General features: G+C 50.9%; 1 protein-coding gene across 1 annotated transcript in view; it reads left to right on the plus strand.

The window, feature by feature from the left end:
* The window catches only part of LOC107106710 (dual oxidase 2-like), a 90,177-nt gene extending 73,407 nt beyond the window's left edge, over positions 1 to 16,770 (plus strand). Inside the window, exons 21-32 of the mRNA XM_015406891.1 lie at positions 2,042 to 2,220; positions 3,425 to 3,655; positions 4,877 to 4,976; positions 6,415 to 6,464; positions 6,636 to 6,695; positions 7,379 to 7,383; positions 7,968 to 8,121; positions 9,366 to 9,598; positions 12,160 to 12,318; positions 13,188 to 13,343; positions 13,618 to 13,746; positions 15,813 to 16,770. Of these exons, the coding sequence (XP_015262377.1) occupies positions 2,042 to 2,220; positions 3,425 to 3,655; positions 4,877 to 4,976; positions 6,415 to 6,464; positions 6,636 to 6,695; positions 7,379 to 7,383; positions 7,968 to 8,121; positions 9,366 to 9,598; positions 12,160 to 12,318; positions 13,188 to 13,343; positions 13,618 to 13,746; positions 15,813 to 15,935 (1,579 nt within the window). The 3' untranslated portion in view covers positions 15,936 to 16,770. The remainder of the gene's footprint in view (positions 1 to 2,041; positions 2,221 to 3,424; positions 3,656 to 4,876; positions 4,977 to 6,414; positions 6,465 to 6,635; positions 6,696 to 7,378; positions 7,384 to 7,967; positions 8,122 to 9,365; positions 9,599 to 12,159; positions 12,319 to 13,187; positions 13,344 to 13,617; positions 13,747 to 15,812) is intronic.
* The last annotated feature ends 1,543 nt before the right edge of the window (positions 16,771 to 18,313 follow it).

Genomic DNA, 18,313 nt, shown 5'->3' on the forward strand with positions numbered 1-18,313 from the left:
TTGGGGGGGGGGGCAACAGTGGGAGGCCTTCTAGTGTCCTGGCCCCACTGGTGGACCTCCTGAAGGCACCTGGTATTTTTGGCCACTATGTGACAGAGTGTTGGACTAGATGGGCCTTTGGCCTGATCCAACATTGGCGTCTCTTATGTTCTTATGTTAACACAAAATCCATCTTGGAGTAACCAGTCTCTAGATAAGTTATAGACTATTTCTTGTTTTCTTCTCATGTAACCCTCCTCTATTTTTCTCTAGTGAAGTTTAACCTTTTAAAGCTAAAGGCACACGTGTATACTTCCACTTAAATTACTCTCTGCTAACACTCTCTGCGGTGGCTCAGTGGTTAAGATGCTGAACTGCAGACCAGAAGGTCCGGTAGTTCGGCAGTTCAAGACCCGAGTGCCGCATGACGGAGTGAGCTCCTGTCTCTGGCCCCAGCTCCTGCCAACCTAGCATTTCGAAAACAAGAAATTGCAAGTAGATAAATAGGTACCACTTCGGTGGGAAGGTAACAGCGTTCCGTGTGCCTTGGCATTTAGTCTCACCGGCCACATGGCCACGGAAATGTCTTCGGACAGCGCTGGCTCTTCGGCTTGGAAACGGAGATGAGCAGCGCAACCCTAGAGTCGGATTCGACTGGCTTTTGAGCAAGGGGAAACCTTTACCTTTACTAATTTGCACAACAAATTGCAATTAAGTCCAGCCACGATCAGGTGCTCTGTCTGGGTTCGCACACATCTCTTTGGGTCAAAAAAAGCTAACAAACAAGGTATCCCTCTTGCAAGCTGGCTTTCATCCCTTTCCCAAATGCTGCCCCCCCTGCCCCGCTTGCTAAGGTCCCTCCTTCCAGCCCAGCTTTCTTTGATATTTTCATATTTTTGCTTTCTTTTGTGCAGCCAGTACTAATTCTTCACAACCTCGCACAAAGGGGGTAAAATAAAAACAGGGGTTCTGGTGGCACCTTAGAGACAAAGCTAATTTATTCCTGCATACGGTCCCCTGAGACAGAGCATGGGACAGAGGGAGAGGCTGAGGCCCCTTTCAGACAGCCTTTGTAATCCATTTTGGTGGCCAGTTGCTAATGGGTTTTTTTGTGTCATTTGAGACACAACCATTTTAGCAACCGGCTGCTAACAGATTCTCTTTACCTTTTCATACAAAGCCACCAGCATTGGGTTATTTATGTATTTAGTTAGTTCAATTTGTATCCCGCCGTCCCCACCAAGGCAGGCTTAGGGCGGCTTCCGTTAAAAGTTAAAATACATTAAAAGCAAATTCATTAAACACAATACACATCGTAAAACTCATAAACATACACATAACGAGTAACGGTAAGTGCGGTTAAAGTGCTAGTGGCGGTAGTAGTATATCTAGATCTCTTTAGGCCGTGAGGTAGCCAAAGGGTTAGCAAAGCCTGTTTGAGCCGTTCTTGAGGTAAACGGCTTTCTTCCATTTTCACCTCTTCTTTGCGCTTCAGTCAGGGCTCTTTTTGTAGAAAAAGCCCAGCAGGAACTCATTAGCATAATACGCCACACCCAACAACAGGAGCTCATTAGCATATTGGGCCACACCCCTGACAGCACAGCTCGTTAGCACATTAGGCCACACCCTCACGTTACCAGACGTGTGGTCATCCAGCCACACCCACCTTTTGCTTCTTATTCTGTTTACCTTGTTTGTTGTCAAAACCCAGGGCCTTTTTTTGTAGCAGGAACTCCTTTGCACGTTAGGCCACACACCCCTAATGTAGCCAATCCTAATGAGTTTCTGCTGTTGGGTGTGGCCTATTAGGCTAATGAGTTCCTGCTGGGCGTGGCCAACTCGGGAGCCAGCCGGAACTCCGTTCCTGTGCGTTCCTGCCCAAAAATAGCCCTGCAGTGCTTCTCATTCAGATATTGAATCAGGGCCAACCCTGCTTCGCTTCCACGTTCTGATGAGATCAAACTCGCCCGGCCCATCCGGGTCCGGTTCATATCTCTGCCCCCCATTTATCCTCATTTTGTCTCATCCAACCCCCCCCTCCCCGTTCATTCCCCTCATCCAGATCATCTTTACTTCAGCCGCATCTCTACACGGAGGCGCGGAGGGAGAAGTACCACCGGGGCTTAGTCCACCAGAAGATCCAGCACTTCAAGCGCTTCATCGAGAACTACCGCCGCCACATCATCTGCGTGGTGATCTTCTCCGCCATCACGGCCGGCGTCTTTGCCGAGAGGGCTTACTGTGAGTTGCCAGACGACCTATTGGCACAGAGTCAGCCGCTAGGCCCGAGGCCTGGAGTGGCCAGCCGGGGCTCGAACTCTGCATCCTCATCCAATGAGGAAGGAGAGATGCCCGTCTCCAGGGGAGGCGGCCCGTGGCGGCCACGCCTCAGAGTGCCACGTACGTATCTGCTTGCGGCGCAGACTAACGCCAAAGTAGAGCCGAGAAGCCTGCCTGCAAGTAGAGCTTTATTAATGGGTAACGAGGGAAGTTTGCCGACCAAACTTCCCGGTTGGGCTCCGTAGTGGCTGCTTTTTGTGACTCGGGCCTGTAGAGACTGGCTTCGCTGGGTTAGAATTCTCCTCAGTCCCAACGCTTCTGCTGTGTAAAAGGGGGATAAGGTGACTTACCGATTCTGCTATAACTCTCAGACCCCATCCCGTTCAGTGGTTCACCGTTTATAGCTGCTTCAGGCCCTAGACAATAATTTTGCCAAGAGGGTAACCAAGCTCTTTCACCCAAGCATCCAGAGAGTGGATAGAAGCGTGTAAAGCAAGGGTCCCCAGTAGAGTTTCCAGGCCTGGGTTGGAAAATACCTGGAGACTTTGGGGGTAGATCCAGGAGAGAGCGGGGTTTGGGGAGGGGAGGGGCCTCAGCATGGTACGACGCCATAGAGTCCACCCTTCAAAGTAGCCATTTTCTCCAGGGGAGCCTATCTCTGGCAGCTGGAGGTGAGTTGCAAAAGCGGGGGGTCTCCAGGCCCCACCTGGAGGTTGGCAACCACAGTCCCAAGCTTTTTCCCGCCCTGTGGAATTCTGACACAGGATGGTGTGCGCAACCACAAAATGGCTGCTGCGGGAGTCAGAGACAGGCACAAAATGGCTGCCACCGGAGGCGGAGCCACACACAGAGGAAATCCAAGTGTGGGGGAGAGGAGAGTTCATTATAAAAGACACTGTGGAAGAGAGATGAGAGAGAATAAAACCAACACTGTACTGGGAGCTGCTGCTGAAATGGTATTATTTTAATTTGCATAACCAATCAGATCTTTAGTGGCCAATCAGAAGACCCGCTGGGTAAGGGCGCCACCTGGCCCCACCCATGCTGTAAGAACACTTGGTAGGCGCCAAGAAAAATTTACATGGGCACCTTTTGGGGGACCCCTGAGGTAAGGTATCCTCAGCATTGTCGCTTCTGTCACCAACTGGTTTTCCCGTCTCCCCAGACTATGGGTTTGCATCGCCGCCCACCGGGATCGCCGATACGACTTTTGTGGGCATCATGATCTCGCGGGGGGGAGGCGCCAGCATCTCCTTCATGTACTCGTTCATCCTGCTCACGATGTGCCGGAACCTCATCACCTTCCTGCGGGAAACGTTCTTCAATCGCTACATCCCCTTTGACTCCGCCGTGGACTTCCACCGTTGGATCGCTATGGGGGCCCTGATCTTCTCAAGTAGGCCACTGGCAGGGTTTTCTTTGGGGGGGTTAATTAATTAATTGGTTAATGATTAATTACATGAGAGCCAGTTTGGTGTAGTGGTTAAGTGTGCGGACTCTAATCTGGGAGAACCGGGTTTGATTCCCCACTCCTCCACTTGCACCTGCTGATGTGACCTTGGGTCAGTCACAAGCTCTGGCACAGCTGTCCTTGAAAAAGAGCAGTTTGTGTCAGAGTTCTCTCAGCCCCACCCACCTCACAGGGTGTCTGTTGTGGGGAGGGGGAGGGAAAGGAGTTTGTAAGCCGCTCTGAGACTCCAAGTGAAGGGCGGGGTATAAATCCAATCTCTTCTCTTCTCTTCTTCTTAATTATCGCATGGCATTGTGTGCAGAATAGCCAGGAGATCCTAAGATTGCCTGGCAGCTGGAAGTCCTAACTCTTTTAGTGCTATTCACCCCTAGGTGGCGAGCTAGACTTGTTTTTAAGGCAGGAGACGTTTCAGAGGCAGTTTGCCATTGCCTTCCTCTGCGTCGGAGCCCTGGTATCCCTTGGAGGTTGCCCTTCCAAATACTAGCCAAGGCTGATGCTGCTTACCGCCCGAGATCTGACGGGATCAGGAGCAGGGTTGCCAGGTTCAGATTGGGGAGCTCCTGGAGATTTGGGCATGGAGCCCGGGGAGAACAGGGACCTCAGTGAGACACAGTGCCACAGAGTGGAGTACAGTGCCATAGAGTCCACCCTCCACAGCACCTGTTTTCTCCAGGGGAGTCTGTAGTCTGGAGATGAGCTGTAATTCCAGGGGATCCCCAGGTCCCACCTGGAGGCTGGCATCCCTAACATACACACTCTCGAGGCTGACAATGAGTAACACTCAGTAGGCAGGCATGGCTTCCCCCAAAGGAGCCTGGGAACTGTAGTTTGGTTGAGGGTGCAGATGAGTCTTTGCAAAAAGTTGTTGCTCCAGCATCACACTACATGTCCCATGGTGTTTCAAACTGCTTTTTTAAACATTAGCCGATCACCTGGAGGCTGGCATCCCTAACATACAATGAGTAACACTCGGTAGGCAGGCATGGCTTCCCCCAAAGGAGCCTGGGAACTGTAGTTTGGTTGAGGGTGCAGATGAGTCTTTGCAAAAAGTTGTCGCTCCAGCATCGCACTACATGGTATTTCAAACTGCTTTTTTAATCATTAGCCGTTCCGACACCTCTCTCTCTCTCTTTCAACATCCTGCAGTCCTACATACCCTGGGGCACATCGTCAATGTCTACATCTTCTCGGTTACCCCACTCAGCGTCCTGTCTTGCCTCTTCTCTGGAGTCTTTCTGGATGACGGGTAAGTGGCAGGCACCTTGGCCCTTCGTCAGGAAGAGCTCTTGGGTTCCTCAAGGAGGTGTTCTGACAGTGGCACCCTTGGGTTGCCGGCTCAGGGCTGGGAAATAGCTGTAGATTTGGGGGGGGGGGGGTAAACTGCTTTGGGTCTCCATTGGGGGAGAAAGGCAGGATATGAGTGAAGTAAAAATAAAACAAAATTCTGTGTCATCTTAGTATTCTGGTAGCTTTTGCAGTGGAAAGAGCCAAGCGCGGTGAGTGGTTAGAGCGCCAGGCTAAGATCTGAGAGAACCAGGTTCAAATCCTCCCACTCTGCCATGGGAGCTCACTGGGTGACCTTGGGACAATCACACAATCTCAGGCTAACATACCTCACAGGGTTGTTGTGAGGATAAAATGGAGGAGAGGAGAATGACGTCAGCCGCTTTGAGCCCCCGTTGGGGGGAAAGGAGGGGTGTAAATAAAGTAACCCTATTGGCAGCTCTGCTATGCAGCTAGCTGGAGCTCTTGGGCAAAGGCCAGTGATTGGCAGCATCTTCGATCAGCTCTGATCTGCATTGTTTGGGCCAATCAAGACATTACATTGGGTCTTTCCCTTTTCTTCTTTCCAGGTCCCAGATACCCCCAGGTGCAGATGAGTCTTTGCAAAAAGTTGTCGCTCCAGCATCGCACTACATGGTATTTCAAACTGCTTTTTTAATCATTAGCCGTTCCGACACCTCTCTCTCTCTCTTTCAACATCCTGCAGTCCTACATACCCTGGGGCACATCGTCAATGTCTACATCTTCTCGGTTACCCCACTCAGCGTCCTGTCTTGCCTCTTCTCTGGAGTCTTTCTGGATGACGGGTAAGTGGCAGGCACCTTGGCCCTTTGTCAGGAAGAGCTCTTGGGTTCCTCATGGAGGTGTTCTGACAGTGGCACCCTTGGGTTGCCGGCTCAGGGCTGGGAAATAGCTGTAGATTTGGGGGGGGGGGGGTAAACTGCTTTGGGTCTCCATTGGGGGAGAAAGGCAGGAGATGGGGGAAGTAAAAATAAAAAAAAACAAAATTCTGTGTCATCTTAGTATTCTGGTAGCTTTTGCAGTGGAAAGAGCCAAGCGCGGTGAGTGGTTAGAGCGCCAGGCTAAGATCTGAGAGAACCAGGTTCAAATCCTCCCACTCTGCCATGGGAGCTCACTGGGTGACCTTGGGACAATCACACAATCTCAGGCTAACATACCTCACAGGGTTGTTGCGAGGATAAAATGGAGGAGAGGAGAATGACGTAAGCGGGGGAAAGGAGGGGTGTAAATAAAGTAACCCTATTGGCAGCTCTGCTATGCAGCTAGCTGGAGCTCTTGGGCAAAGGCCCGTGATTGGCAGCATCTTCGACCAGCTCTGATCTGCATTCTTTGGGCCAGTCAAGACATTACATTGGGTCTTTCCCCTTTCTTCTTTCCAGGTCCCAGATACCCCCTAAGTACTACTGGTGGTTTTTTGAGACAGTCCCAGGTAAGATGGCAGCAAAGGTCACTGGCAGAGATGGACCATGTGGGACCAGCAGAAATGGACCATGCTCCTTGGTCCTTAAGCCTTGTCCAGCATTTCACTTCTCTGTCTCTCTCTCTGTCTCTCTCTGTCTCTCTCTGTCTCTGTCTCTGTCTCTCTCTCTCTCTCTCTCAGGCATGACTGGGGTGCTGCTGCTGGTCATTCTCGCCGTCATGTATGTCTTTGACTTTCAGGGCAAGTGAGAAGCAGAGGTGGTTGGCCATGGCCTTCCTCTGCAGAGTCTTCCTTGGTGGTCTCCCATCCAAGTACCAACCCTGCTTAGCTTCTCCCAGCAAGGGGCTTTCAGGGCAAGTGAAAAGCAGAGATGGTTGGCCATGGCCTTCCTCTGCAGAGCTTTCCTTGGTGGTCTCCCAGCAAGGGGCTTTCAGGGCAAGTGAGAAGCAGAGGTGGTTGGCCATGGCCTTCCTCTGCAGAGCCTTCCTTGGTGGTCTCCCATCCAAGTACTAACCCTGCTTAGCTTCTCCCAGCAAGGGGCTTTCAAGGCAAGGGAGAAGCAGAGGTGGTTGGCCATCGCCTTCCTCTGCAGAGCTTTCCTTGGTGGTCTCCCATCCAAGTACCAACCCTGCTTAGCTTCTCCCAGCAAGGGGCTTTCAGGGCAAGTGAAAAGCAGAGATGGTTGGCCATGGCCTTCCTCTGCAGAGCTTTCCTTGGTGGTCTCCCAGCAAGGGGCTTTCAGGGCAAGTGAGAAGCAGAGGTGGTTGGCCATGGCCTTCCTCTGCAGAGTCTTCCTTGGTGGTCTCCCATCCAAGTACCAACCCTGCTTAGCTTCTGAGAGCTGATAAGACTGGGCTATACCAGGCCACCGTCCCTTCCCTGTTTGACCTACCTGTTTAATTTTTTTCTGTTGTAAAATGTAGGTTTGGTACATGATATTTTTTAATCACGTGCTTAGGGATGAACGAATGAGATCTAGGAAACATTAAGGAGTCATAGGTATAGGGAGGAATAGTTCAATCAATTAGGGGTGCCAGCCTCCAGGTGGAACCTGGAGATCCCCCAGAATTACAGCTCATTTGCAGGCTACAGAGATAAATTCCCCTCAAAAAAAGGGATGCTTTGAAGGGTGGCCTCCGTGGCCTTGTACCCTACTGAGGTCCCCGTCCTCCCCAGGCTCCATCTCCAAATCTCCAGGAGTTTCCCAACCTGGATCTGGCAACCCTACCCCCTCATCCCTCACCCCGTGACCAGGGCGGACCTGGCAACCCTTTCAATCATATATATAGAAAGTCTGAAATTCCCTTATACTGAGGCAAACCATTGGGAGGGACTGTGGTTCAGTGGTAGACCTCTTTACTTTCAGATTATATCCCTGGCATCTCCAGGTTTTGGCTTTTTTTTAAAGGGATGAGGTTGTAGGTGATGTGACAGACCTCTTGCTTGGACCCTGTTAGTTTTAAAAGATGCAGTATAATGCGTCGGCTGTGTCGGTCATTGTGTCCTCCCCAGGTTATCATCCACGGCAGCTACGCTCTGATCCAGCAGCCCCGTTTCCACATTTATTTCCTCGTCCCGGCTCTCATCTACGGCACAGACAAACTCATCAGCCTGAGCAGGAAGAAGGTGGAAATCGGCGTGGTGAAGGCCGAGCTCCTCCCTTCAGGTAGGGTGGGGCCCTGGACCCTTCCGACTGGACTTCCGCGGGGGATTGGTTCCTGGCAGAGAGATACGGGTCTCGTTGTGCCCGTGGTTTTTTCCTCACCCTGTGTGGCTTGGCCTAGTCCTTGCTGCTTTTGCTTCTGTGACGACTTCATCCCTTGCTGTTAGAGAGCCAGTTTGGTGTAGGGGTTAGGAGCGTGGACTCCAATCTGGGAGAACCGGGTTTGATTCCCTACTCCTCCGCATGCAGCTGCTGGTGTGACCTTGGGTCAGTCACAAGTTCTCTCAGAGCTGTTCTCTCAAGGACAGTTCTCTCAGAGCTCTCTCAGCCCCACCTATCTCACAGGGTGTCTGTTGTGGGGAGGGGAAGGGAAAGAAAAAAAAAAGGAAAGAGATTGTAAGCCACTTGGAGACTCTGAGCAAAGGGCAGGGTATAGATCCAATCTCCTCTTCCTCCTCCTCCTCCTCTTCTTCTTCCTCAGCAGAAGCTCTACCACTGAGCCACAGCCCTCCCCTATCTAGATTACTGGGACGCACTCTGCACAGGGCTGCCCTTGGAGACAACCTGGATACTTCAACTGGTTCAAAATGCCGTAGCCCAACTTGCGCAGGAGAATCTCCAAAGGTGTTGTGGGCCCCGCTCCCACTTTCATGGAACCGGCAGCTAGGGGCTCGCTGCTGCATTTCTCTAGTTTATTCTGTGGAATGATTAAACTGCACAGAAACACATCCTGGATTCTTCACTCTTTGAGCTCTGCCTCAGGAGAAGAAGAAGAAATTGGATTTATACCCCGCCCTTCACTGCCCGAAGGAGTCTCAGAGCATCTTACAATCTCCTTTCCCTTCCCCTCCCCACAACAGACACCCTCTGTGAGGTAGGAGGGGCTGAGAGAGCTCTTTCGAGGACTGCTCTTGAGAGAAGAGCTCTGAGAGAACTGTGACTGACCCAAGGTCACCCGTCTGGCTGCATGTGGAGGAGTGGGAATCAAACCCGGTTCTCCCAGACTGGAGTCCACACTCCTAGCCACTACATCAAACTGGTGGACTCTAATCTGGAGAACCAGGTTTGATTCCCCACAGAGTGCCACACAATAATAATTATTATTTTGATAAATAAACATTGTTCAGTGGGAATAGTAGGCTAAGGGCAGGATCTGCACCAGGGTCTTTAGAAGCTACATTTCCTCATAGCTTGTGCCTTGACGGCAGATCCTCAGGAAGCCTCTTTCTCCCCCTCCCCTGGTCTAGGGGTCACTCACCTCCAGTTTCAGAGGCCCGAAGACTTTGACTACCGGTCCGGGCAGTGGGTGCGGATTGCCTGTCTGTCTCTGGGCACCACCGAGTACCACCCCTTCACTCTGACCTCCGCTCCCCACGAGGACACGTTGAGCTTGCACATCCGAGCAGCTGGACCCTGGACGACCCGACTTCGAGAGCTCTACTCCCCGGAAAGCGTGGCGGAAATTGGCAGGTATCCCAAGGTAAGGCCGTGCGGTTTTCCATTTCCCCCTGCCTAGAGCTTAATTCAGGGGAAAGCAGTACCTGAACGCACTAAACAGAAACAGGCTGTTTGCTCTATTTAGTTAATTGATTTATTTAAAACATCAATTGGCCTGCCTTTCTTCCTTGGGGAACTCAAGGTGGCTTACAATGTAAATAAAGCATTATTAAAAAGCACTATTAAAACAACAATGATTTTAAAAAACCCATTAAAAGTCACAATTTAAAAACTCCGAGGACTGCCAATAAAGCAGTCAAATACAGTCCTAAACTGTCTTCGCCTCCCGAAGATGGACAGTGAGGGGGGCCAGGCACACCTCCCTGGGGAAGTTGTTCTGTAATTCTGGGGCTGCCACTGAAAAGGCCCTGTCTTGTGTGCCCATAAGACAAGCGTCTTTGATTGGTGGGACAGTCAGGGGGGCCCCTCCCTTGCCCTGACAAGCTAATCCCAGGAGATTTTTTTTAAGATCTGAGAAAGACGTACAAGGTCTCCCAGTTAAGTGGTTTTTTGGGGGGAGGGGGATTTGAAATGAGACCCAGGACTCGCAGTGTTCCCTCTAAGCTGAGTTATTGTGAGCTAGCTCACAGTTTTTTAGCCTCCGGCTCACAGATTTTTCTCTTAGCTCAGGAAGGAGGGCTCCAGAGCAAACTAATTTACGCAGTAGCCGAATCGCTCACTCACAACTTTAATGCCAGTAGCTCACAAGGTAGAATTTTTGCTCACAAGACTCCATAGCTTAGAGGGAACATTGCCCAGGAGTGGTATCTCCTCTCCCCAGTTCTCCCCCCATCCGAGGCCGAAATTCTATTTAGGAGCCAGTGTAGCGTGATGGTTAGCGCAGGGACTGAGGGAGCCGAGTTCAAATCCTCACTCAGCCGCCAAAGAATGAGATGTATCTCATATGGACCTGCTGACTGGATCATCTGCACTTGTGTCGATTATCTCATTTAGCCAGGAGCCGATCAGCCGTCTAGATAGTAATCGTATGATTATGATAGAATAGATTTTGAAAACGATAAGATTGATTTTTTAAAAAAATATATAAATATGCACTAGTGTAATAAGCAAATCAGATTTCTCGGAATGGAAGTTCCAGAAGAGGGGCGATTTCTGGGTTTGTAACTTGGGCTGTTTGGCAAATCCATAAAACCAGCGAGACCAAAACATGAACCTTGGTTTGTTTTTTAAAACTATCACTCGCTATAATATGATTAAGCCCTGCTAGGAACTTTCATAATTTTAGCATTTATTTTTATAGTAATTGTAGAGTTAACTTTTACACACCTATATTTCCTGCTGTCGTGCATAATAAAAAGAACGGTTCCTTTCCTCATTGAAAGATAAACATCTCTACAGGTTTTCAGTCTGGTTTGCTGATTATAGTTCAAAAGAACCGCTCATGCCTTACTTTTTTTTAAAAATCAGATTTGAAGGTTGGTAAGTAAAGGTAAAGGTAAAGGTTCCCTTGCTCGAAAGCCAGTCGAATCCGACTCTAGGGTTGCGGTGCTCATCTCCGTTTCAAAGCCAAAGAGCCAGCGCTGTCCAAAGACGTTTCCGTGGTCATGTGGCCGGCATGACTAAACACCAAGGCGCACGGAACGCTGTTACCTTCCCACCGAAGTGGTACCTATTTATCTACTTGCAATTTCTTGCTTGTTTCGTTCAGATTCTCTAATCAGATGCGGGAACAAAAACCTCTCATAACAGGGCCTCTTTTCCTCTGCAAGAAACCACAACTCGGGGGCAACTGTTTGCTAAGCCCTAGGGCTGCAGCTCTTGTTATATTTCCCCCAGATCCCCAAAGGCCTATCATAATTCAAGACATAAAACACACACGTGCATGCCCACAACCCTTAGCACCAGGCTTGAGTGGGGCATTGTTTCAGGTGCAAGTTGATTCTGATAAAGAAGCAGATTACAAAATGCTGAGTAGTAGGGTTGCCAGTGAGGGATGGGGGGGGGGGGCTTACCGGGAGCAGGACATTTCATCCAATGCTTCAGTGACTTCCAGCGTTACCCGGAAGTGACATAGGCACATCAGAGTGATGCTCAAAAACCAGAGTGTTGCCCCCAAGTGCCTACATCACTTCCAGGCCACACTGAAGTCACATGGGCACACTGCTAAAACATCAGCTGGGACTCCCCCTTTTGGGGGGAAAGTTCCCCATGCTGGCCAGCTGATTGGCAGCAGGGAGGAGGGGCGTGGCAGTGGGGGGGACAGTGTTTCCTCTAAGCTGAGTAAGCTGTGAGCTCACAGCTTTTTAGCCTCTAGCTCACAGATTGTTGTCTTGGCTCAGGAAGGATGGCTCCAGAACAAACTAATTTATGCAGTCGCCAAATCGCTCGCTCACAACTTTAATGCCGGCAGCTCACAAAGTAGAATTTTTGCTCACAAGGCTCCACAGCTTAGAGGGAGCATTGGTGGGGGACCCCTGCCTCCACCAGGGGGTCTGGCCACCCGACAGGTCAGCCCGCCCACGCACTGTGTTGTCAGAATGAGGAAGCCGTCGAGGTCCGTTCTTCACCCCTGCCTCTTTGCAGCTCTACCTAGATGGGCCTTTTGGGGAAGGTCACCAAGAGTGGAACAAGTTCGAAGTGTCTGTGCTGGTGGGAGGAGGCATCGGGGTGACCCCGTTTGCCTCCATCCTCAAGGATCTGGTCTTCAAGTCGTTGGTCGGCTCCAAGATCCCCTGCAAGAAGGTGAGGCTGTCCGGACGGGAGATGCTCAGACTGATGGAGAGTAAAGTACTGGGACGGCTCTCGGGGAATGTGATGGGCCCCCCAGAAGGAGGGACAGTCAGTCACTGGAAGAGGTGGGAATGCCCGTCAGGACACAGATAGCTAGGGTCACCAACCTCCCGGCGGCACCTGGAGATCTCCCGCTATTACAATAGTGCCCCAGAGAAGATGGCTGCTTTGGAAGGTGGACTCCAGGGCATTATACCCGGTCATGGTCCCTCCTCTCCCCAAACCCTGCTCTCCCCAAACTCCACCCCTAAAATCTCCAGGTATTCCCAACCCAGAGCTGGGAGCCCCATGTGTAGCTTATCGATACATATACATTTTCCCCACAGGGCACCCAGTGGAGCCATTTCAGGTCAGGAAGAAGGGAAGGTTTCAGCCCCCTCTCTCCACATGCCACAGTTCAGATCTGAATCTGGATTGGGAATTGAGTTGCATCACCAAACTCCCAGTGCATATCTGCTCTACGGGTCCCAGGGCATACGTGGGGTGGACCCGTAAACCCCGCATCGTGTAGTCAAAATGGACACTGCAGCTTACCACAGTCGAAAGTCCTTGTGCTGTTGTTGCAGCTGTTGCCAAAGCAACGTCTTTAAAAATCTGCACAGCCAATCAAATCTCCAGCGGCCAGTCGGAAGCCTTGCGGGGCAAAAGCCCCACCTGCCCCCGCCCACTTTCTACAAATACTTTGCGGGCGCCGGGAAAAGTATTGGTGCCCGTGGGCACCTGGTTGGGGACCCCTGCATTAAGCACAGGTCAGCAAGCCTGTGGCACTGTCTTTGTGAGGGCTCCCGCAATCGCCGTGTCCATCTTCTCGTCCTCCCCAGATCTATTTCATTTGGGTGACGCGGACGCAGAGGCAGTTTGAGTGGGTGGCCGACATCATCCGCGAGCTGGAGGAGAAAGACCAGCGCGAGCTGGTGTCCGTCCACATCTACATCACCCAGCTGGCGGAGAAATTTGACCTGCGGACGACTATGCTGGTGAGTCTTCGCAGGACCAAAGCTTGGGGGCCCACCACACACCGGGCCCTGGGCGCTTCCCTGGGGAGGGTTCAGAGGTTGCGCACATCTCATTCCCCCCAGCGGAGGCCGCAGGAGGCTGGTGTCCACCCTGACGAGGCCTGATTCCGCTCTGCCTTCTGTAACCTCATGGAGATGTTTAGTGGTGGCAGACGGCAGGGGGAGTGATGGGGCCACCCTCTGCGCTCTGACTACCCTCTGTCTCTCCCCTTCTTCTTCTTCTTCTTCTTTCCAGTACATCTGCGAGCGGCACTTCCAGAAGGTCCTGAACCGGAGCTTGTTCACAGGCCTGCGGTCCATCACCCATTTCGGGCGGCCGCCTTTCCTCCCCTTCTTCTGCTCCTTGCAAGAGGTGCATCCGGAGGTCAGTGGCACGAACGGGGCGGAAGCCTCTCGGTAGCGGCCAGAATACGGAGGGAGGCAAAGAGGCAGAGCCTTTGCCAGGGATTTTGCTAGGCTTCCCAGTCCCCCAGTGGGGGCAGGTGGTCCGACGCAGGGGGAACCCCGCCCCCCAACAGACCTCCCTGTGTGATGTCAGCAACGTGATGACGTCATCACGTTGCCGGTGTCGGGGGCAACGCTCTACTCCTTGGGCAAAACTCTGTGGCTCGTAGCTGTTTTCACCATTGAATTTTGTCCCAAAAGTAAAGCCTCGCCCCGACGTCACCAACGTGGTGGCGTCACTTCTCGACGTGAAATCATCATATCGCTGATGTTCCCACCCACCCCCCAAATCCCCCTGCTGGCACGAGGTAGGCACCTGGCAACCCTATTATAGGCCATGACCACAAATCGATGGAATCCGTGGCTTCCAGCCTCCACAGAGATCAGTCCCCCTGGAGAAAAGGGATGCTTTGGGGGGTGGGCTCTGTGGCACATTGCACCCCACTGAGGTCCCTGCCTTCCCCGGGCTCCACCCCCAAATCTCCAGGAGTTTTCCAGCCAGGAGCTGGCAACTCTGCACACCCCCATCTCCCTCCAGTTGGGGTTCCCAGCCTCCAGGCAGCGGCTGGAGATCTCCCGTTATTACAGCTGATCTCCAGGCCACAGAGATGGGTTCCCCTGGAGGAAATGGCCACTTTGGAAGGCGGGCTGTAGGCAATGTTTCCTCTAAGCTGTGGAGACTCGTGAGCAAAAATCCTACTTTGTGAGCTACTGGCATTAAAGTTGTGAGAGAGCCATTTGGCTGCTGCACAGATCAGTTTGCTTTGAGGCCATCTTCCCTGAGCTAAGGTAAAAATCTGTGAGCCAGAGGCTAAAAAACTGTGTGCTAGCTCACACCAACTCAGCTTAGAGGGAACGCTGGCTGTGGGCATCGTAGCCCGTTGAGGTCCCTCCCCTCCTCAGGCTCCACCCCCAAAATCTCCAGGTATTTCCTAACCTGCCACCAGTGGCCACCCTGTACCCTTCTGCTGAGCCATGTTTGAAGCCGTTCCCCGGCAGGGGTCCCCAACCTTTTTGAGCCTGTTTCCCTGGCAGGGGTCCCTAACCTTTTTGAGCACCTTTGCAGTTCTGACCCAGGGTGGTGGGCGCAGCCACAAAATGGCTGCCTCAAAATGGCTGCCACGGGAGGTGGAGCAGGCCCCAAAATGGCTGCCGTAGCTTACCTGCAGTCACACGGTGAAGGTCCTTGTGCTGGGGCGGCAGCTGCCGCCAAAGCAACATTTTTTAAAAATGCACACCGTCAATCAACTCTCCTGTGACCAATCAGAAGCTCTGCTGGCGAAAGCCCCGCCTGACCCTGCCCACTTTCCATAAACACTTGGCAGGCACCGGGGAAGGGGCCGGCCAGCAGCATGGAGCCCGTGGGCACCATGTTGGGGACCCCTGTGCTGCAGCCGTCCACCATGGCCCTGATCTATACCATGTATCTACACAGACACACAGAGTAGCTTTTCAAAGGTAAATTACATATTGGTGGTTCAGGATTAAAAAAAATAATAATTAGACAGAGACAACGGACACATGAAGCTTCCTTCTACTGTGTCAGTCCCTTGCGCCATCCGAGTCCGTATCGTCTACTCTGACTGGCAGCAGCTCTCCAGGGTCTCAGGTAGAGGACTGTCCCAACACCTGTTCCTTCTAACGGGAGATTCTGAGGACAGAACCCGGGTCCCTTCTGCCTCCCAAAGCAGATGCTTTTTTACCACGGCCCCTCCTATGTTTAGAGCTCCTTTGGGCTCTTTTTGTAGCAGGAACTCCTTTGCATATTAGGTGACACACCTCTAATGTAGCCAATCCTCCAAGAGCTTACAGAGCTCTTCTTACAGGGGCTACTGTAAGCTCTTGGAAGATTGGCTACATTAGGGGTGTGTCGCCTAATATGCAAAGAAGCTCCTGCTACAAAAAGAGCCCTTAGGGAGGGACATGAGCATTGCTACAAACTCTCCGTTTACAGCTGCGCTGAGAACTTCTTCTCCTTGCTTCCAGGTTAAGAAGATCGGGGTGTTCAGCTGCGGCCCTCCGGGCATGACCAAGAATGTGGAGAAAGCCTGCAAGAAGATCAACAAGCGGGACCAGACCTACTTCGTCCATCATTATGAGAACTTTTAAGCCTTCAGCTGACTCTGCCTGATGTCCTGGGGGAATGGCTGGCACCCTACCGTTTGCTGTACCCCCCACCCTGCTCCAGCTATTTTTGTAACAGACACAACCCGTCACGTTTCCAGCAAGAGAAGTTTTTTGGGGGGAGGGGTTAATATTAATATCTGTAGTGCCTTGAAAACAAGGTTACTTCCGTCCAAAAATGTCAGTGCCTAAGGAGTTTTGGGTACTTGGCTAGAAGATTTAGCCATGTTCAGACTGTCTGAATGGATGGTAACGGGAGTCACCCCAAAAATATATGGTAGACGTCTCTCTGAATAAACACCCTATTTACCCAAAAGGAAGACTTGTATCTTTCCCATGTGTCATCAGGGAAAAAGAGGGCTTCCTCTTAAAATTCACGTACAAGTTACAGTTACGTACACTAATTAAGGACCTTTTATGTATAAGCTTTATTTTTTAAGGGGATTGTCATAGGTTCTGCGTCACCTTCCTTTTGGGTTAATGCGGTATCCTAACGCCACAAAGCCTAGAAGAATTAACAATAGGCCAAAAGGTTGTGCTGTCATTGTTATTGATAGCAGATATAAGCTGACGCCATTCTCTAGACAAAAGAGTTCTGTTTTCTGACTTTAATTAGATCTCTATAGTTCTTCTTAAGGTTAAGCAGGTCCCTCAAAATTTCGATAGTATTATTGCTTTTGGACTCTTGATGTTTCCGCTGGATCTGCCTCTTAAGTCATCTGCAATCTCTATTAAACCATGAAGACACATCGAGATGGGTCGCTGTGTTAGTCTGTCTGTAGCGGTAGAAAAGAGCAAGGGTCCAGGAGCACCTTCAAGATGAACAAAATTTGTGGCTCTTTCATGAGTCACGGCTCACTTCTTCAGAGATTATTATACCATGTGCTAAGATTTGCCTCCATACTCTGATCCATACCACCATATCCATTCAGGCCATACCACCCTGAACGCTCCCCATCTTGTCTGATCTCGGAAGCTGAGCAGGGTCAGGCCTGTTTAGTATTTGGATGGGAGACCAACTGGGAATACCAGGTGCTGCAGAGGCTAAAACCTAGAATACTTTTGTTAGCCAGTCACACCAAAAGGGAGAGATAATTTGTCCAGTACATCTCTGTTACAAACCTAAACCAGTTTGAAAGTGGTTTTGCTCTCCGTCAAGGAACCCTGACGATGGCAGTGTTGTAAAGGCACTGGCAGTTTCTTTTTAATTTGGTGTAGCCGTTAAGTGCGCGGACTCTAATCTGGGAGAACCAGGTTTGATTCCCCACTTGCACCTGCTGGATGACCTTGGGTGAGCTGTAGTTCTGGCACAGCTGTTCTTGAAAAAGAGCAGTTTGTGTCAGAGCTCTCTCAGCCCCACCGACCTCACAGGGTGTCTGTTGTGGGGAAGGAAAGGGAAAGGCGTTTGTAAGCTGCTCTGAGACTCCTTTGGGTAGTGAAGGGCGGGGTATAAATCCAATCTCTTCTCTTCTTCTTCTTAAGAACAACCCATAACCCCCTTTCCTACAACTTACCACCGCCAGGGTCCCTAAGTTAGTACGTAGGATAGCTGAACAGCTTTACTTGGTTATCCTTTCTGGTGGGGACATGATGAACCCTACCTAGAATTATGCCTTGGGCATTATGGGGATACTGACACATAGGCCTAAAAGCTAGTTTGATATGAAGGAAAGCAGTTATAGCTCTTGTTAAAATTTGCACACACATATACCATTTAAGCAATGGGCTGTAGACTGCCAAGGCACAACCTGGGCGCAAAGATGTACTGGCTTCTCTTGCCTGTGTTGAATTTCCTGCCTGTTTCATAGCCAAAGTCAGGAGGCTGTTTGCCTTACAAACCTCCGGGTTTTCTTTCTAGCGAAAAGAATTTCTGATAGCTGAAACTTGCTGTTCTAAGCTAAGCTAAGTGTTATTATAGCTTTTAAATATGGATCTTCCACAGTACCGCTGAGTTTGGAACTTGTTTGTCTTGGGGGTATTTTGCTCTTTTAGTTTACTGTAAATGGAAAAAAGAAACGATTAAAATGGCTTTTTCTTCAAACAGCGTTGAAAGCTTTTGTAAATTATTTCATGCATAGGACACACCTATGTCTTGCCTTAAGTACCCTCGAAAAATCAAGGCCTTGGTAGCATACGGATTGGAGGGAAGGTGGCACGGTATAGCCTGCTCTCATCAGATCTTGGAAATTATGCAGGGTTGGTACTTGGATGGGGGCCCACCAAGGAAGGCTCTGCAGAGGAAGGCCATGGCCAAGCACCTCTGCTTCTCACTTGCCTTGAAGGCCCTTCTTGGGAGATGCTAAGCAGGGTTAGTACTTGGATGGGGGACCACCAAGGAAGGCTCTGCAGAGGAAGGCCATGGC

This window comes from Gekko japonicus, unplaced genomic scaffold, assembly GCF_001447785.1.
Source record: "Gekko japonicus isolate JY-2015 unplaced genomic scaffold, Gekko_japonicus_V1.1 scaffold1207, whole genome shotgun sequence".
Lineage (NCBI taxonomy): Eukaryota > Metazoa > Chordata > Lepidosauria > Squamata > Gekkonidae > Gekko > Gekko japonicus.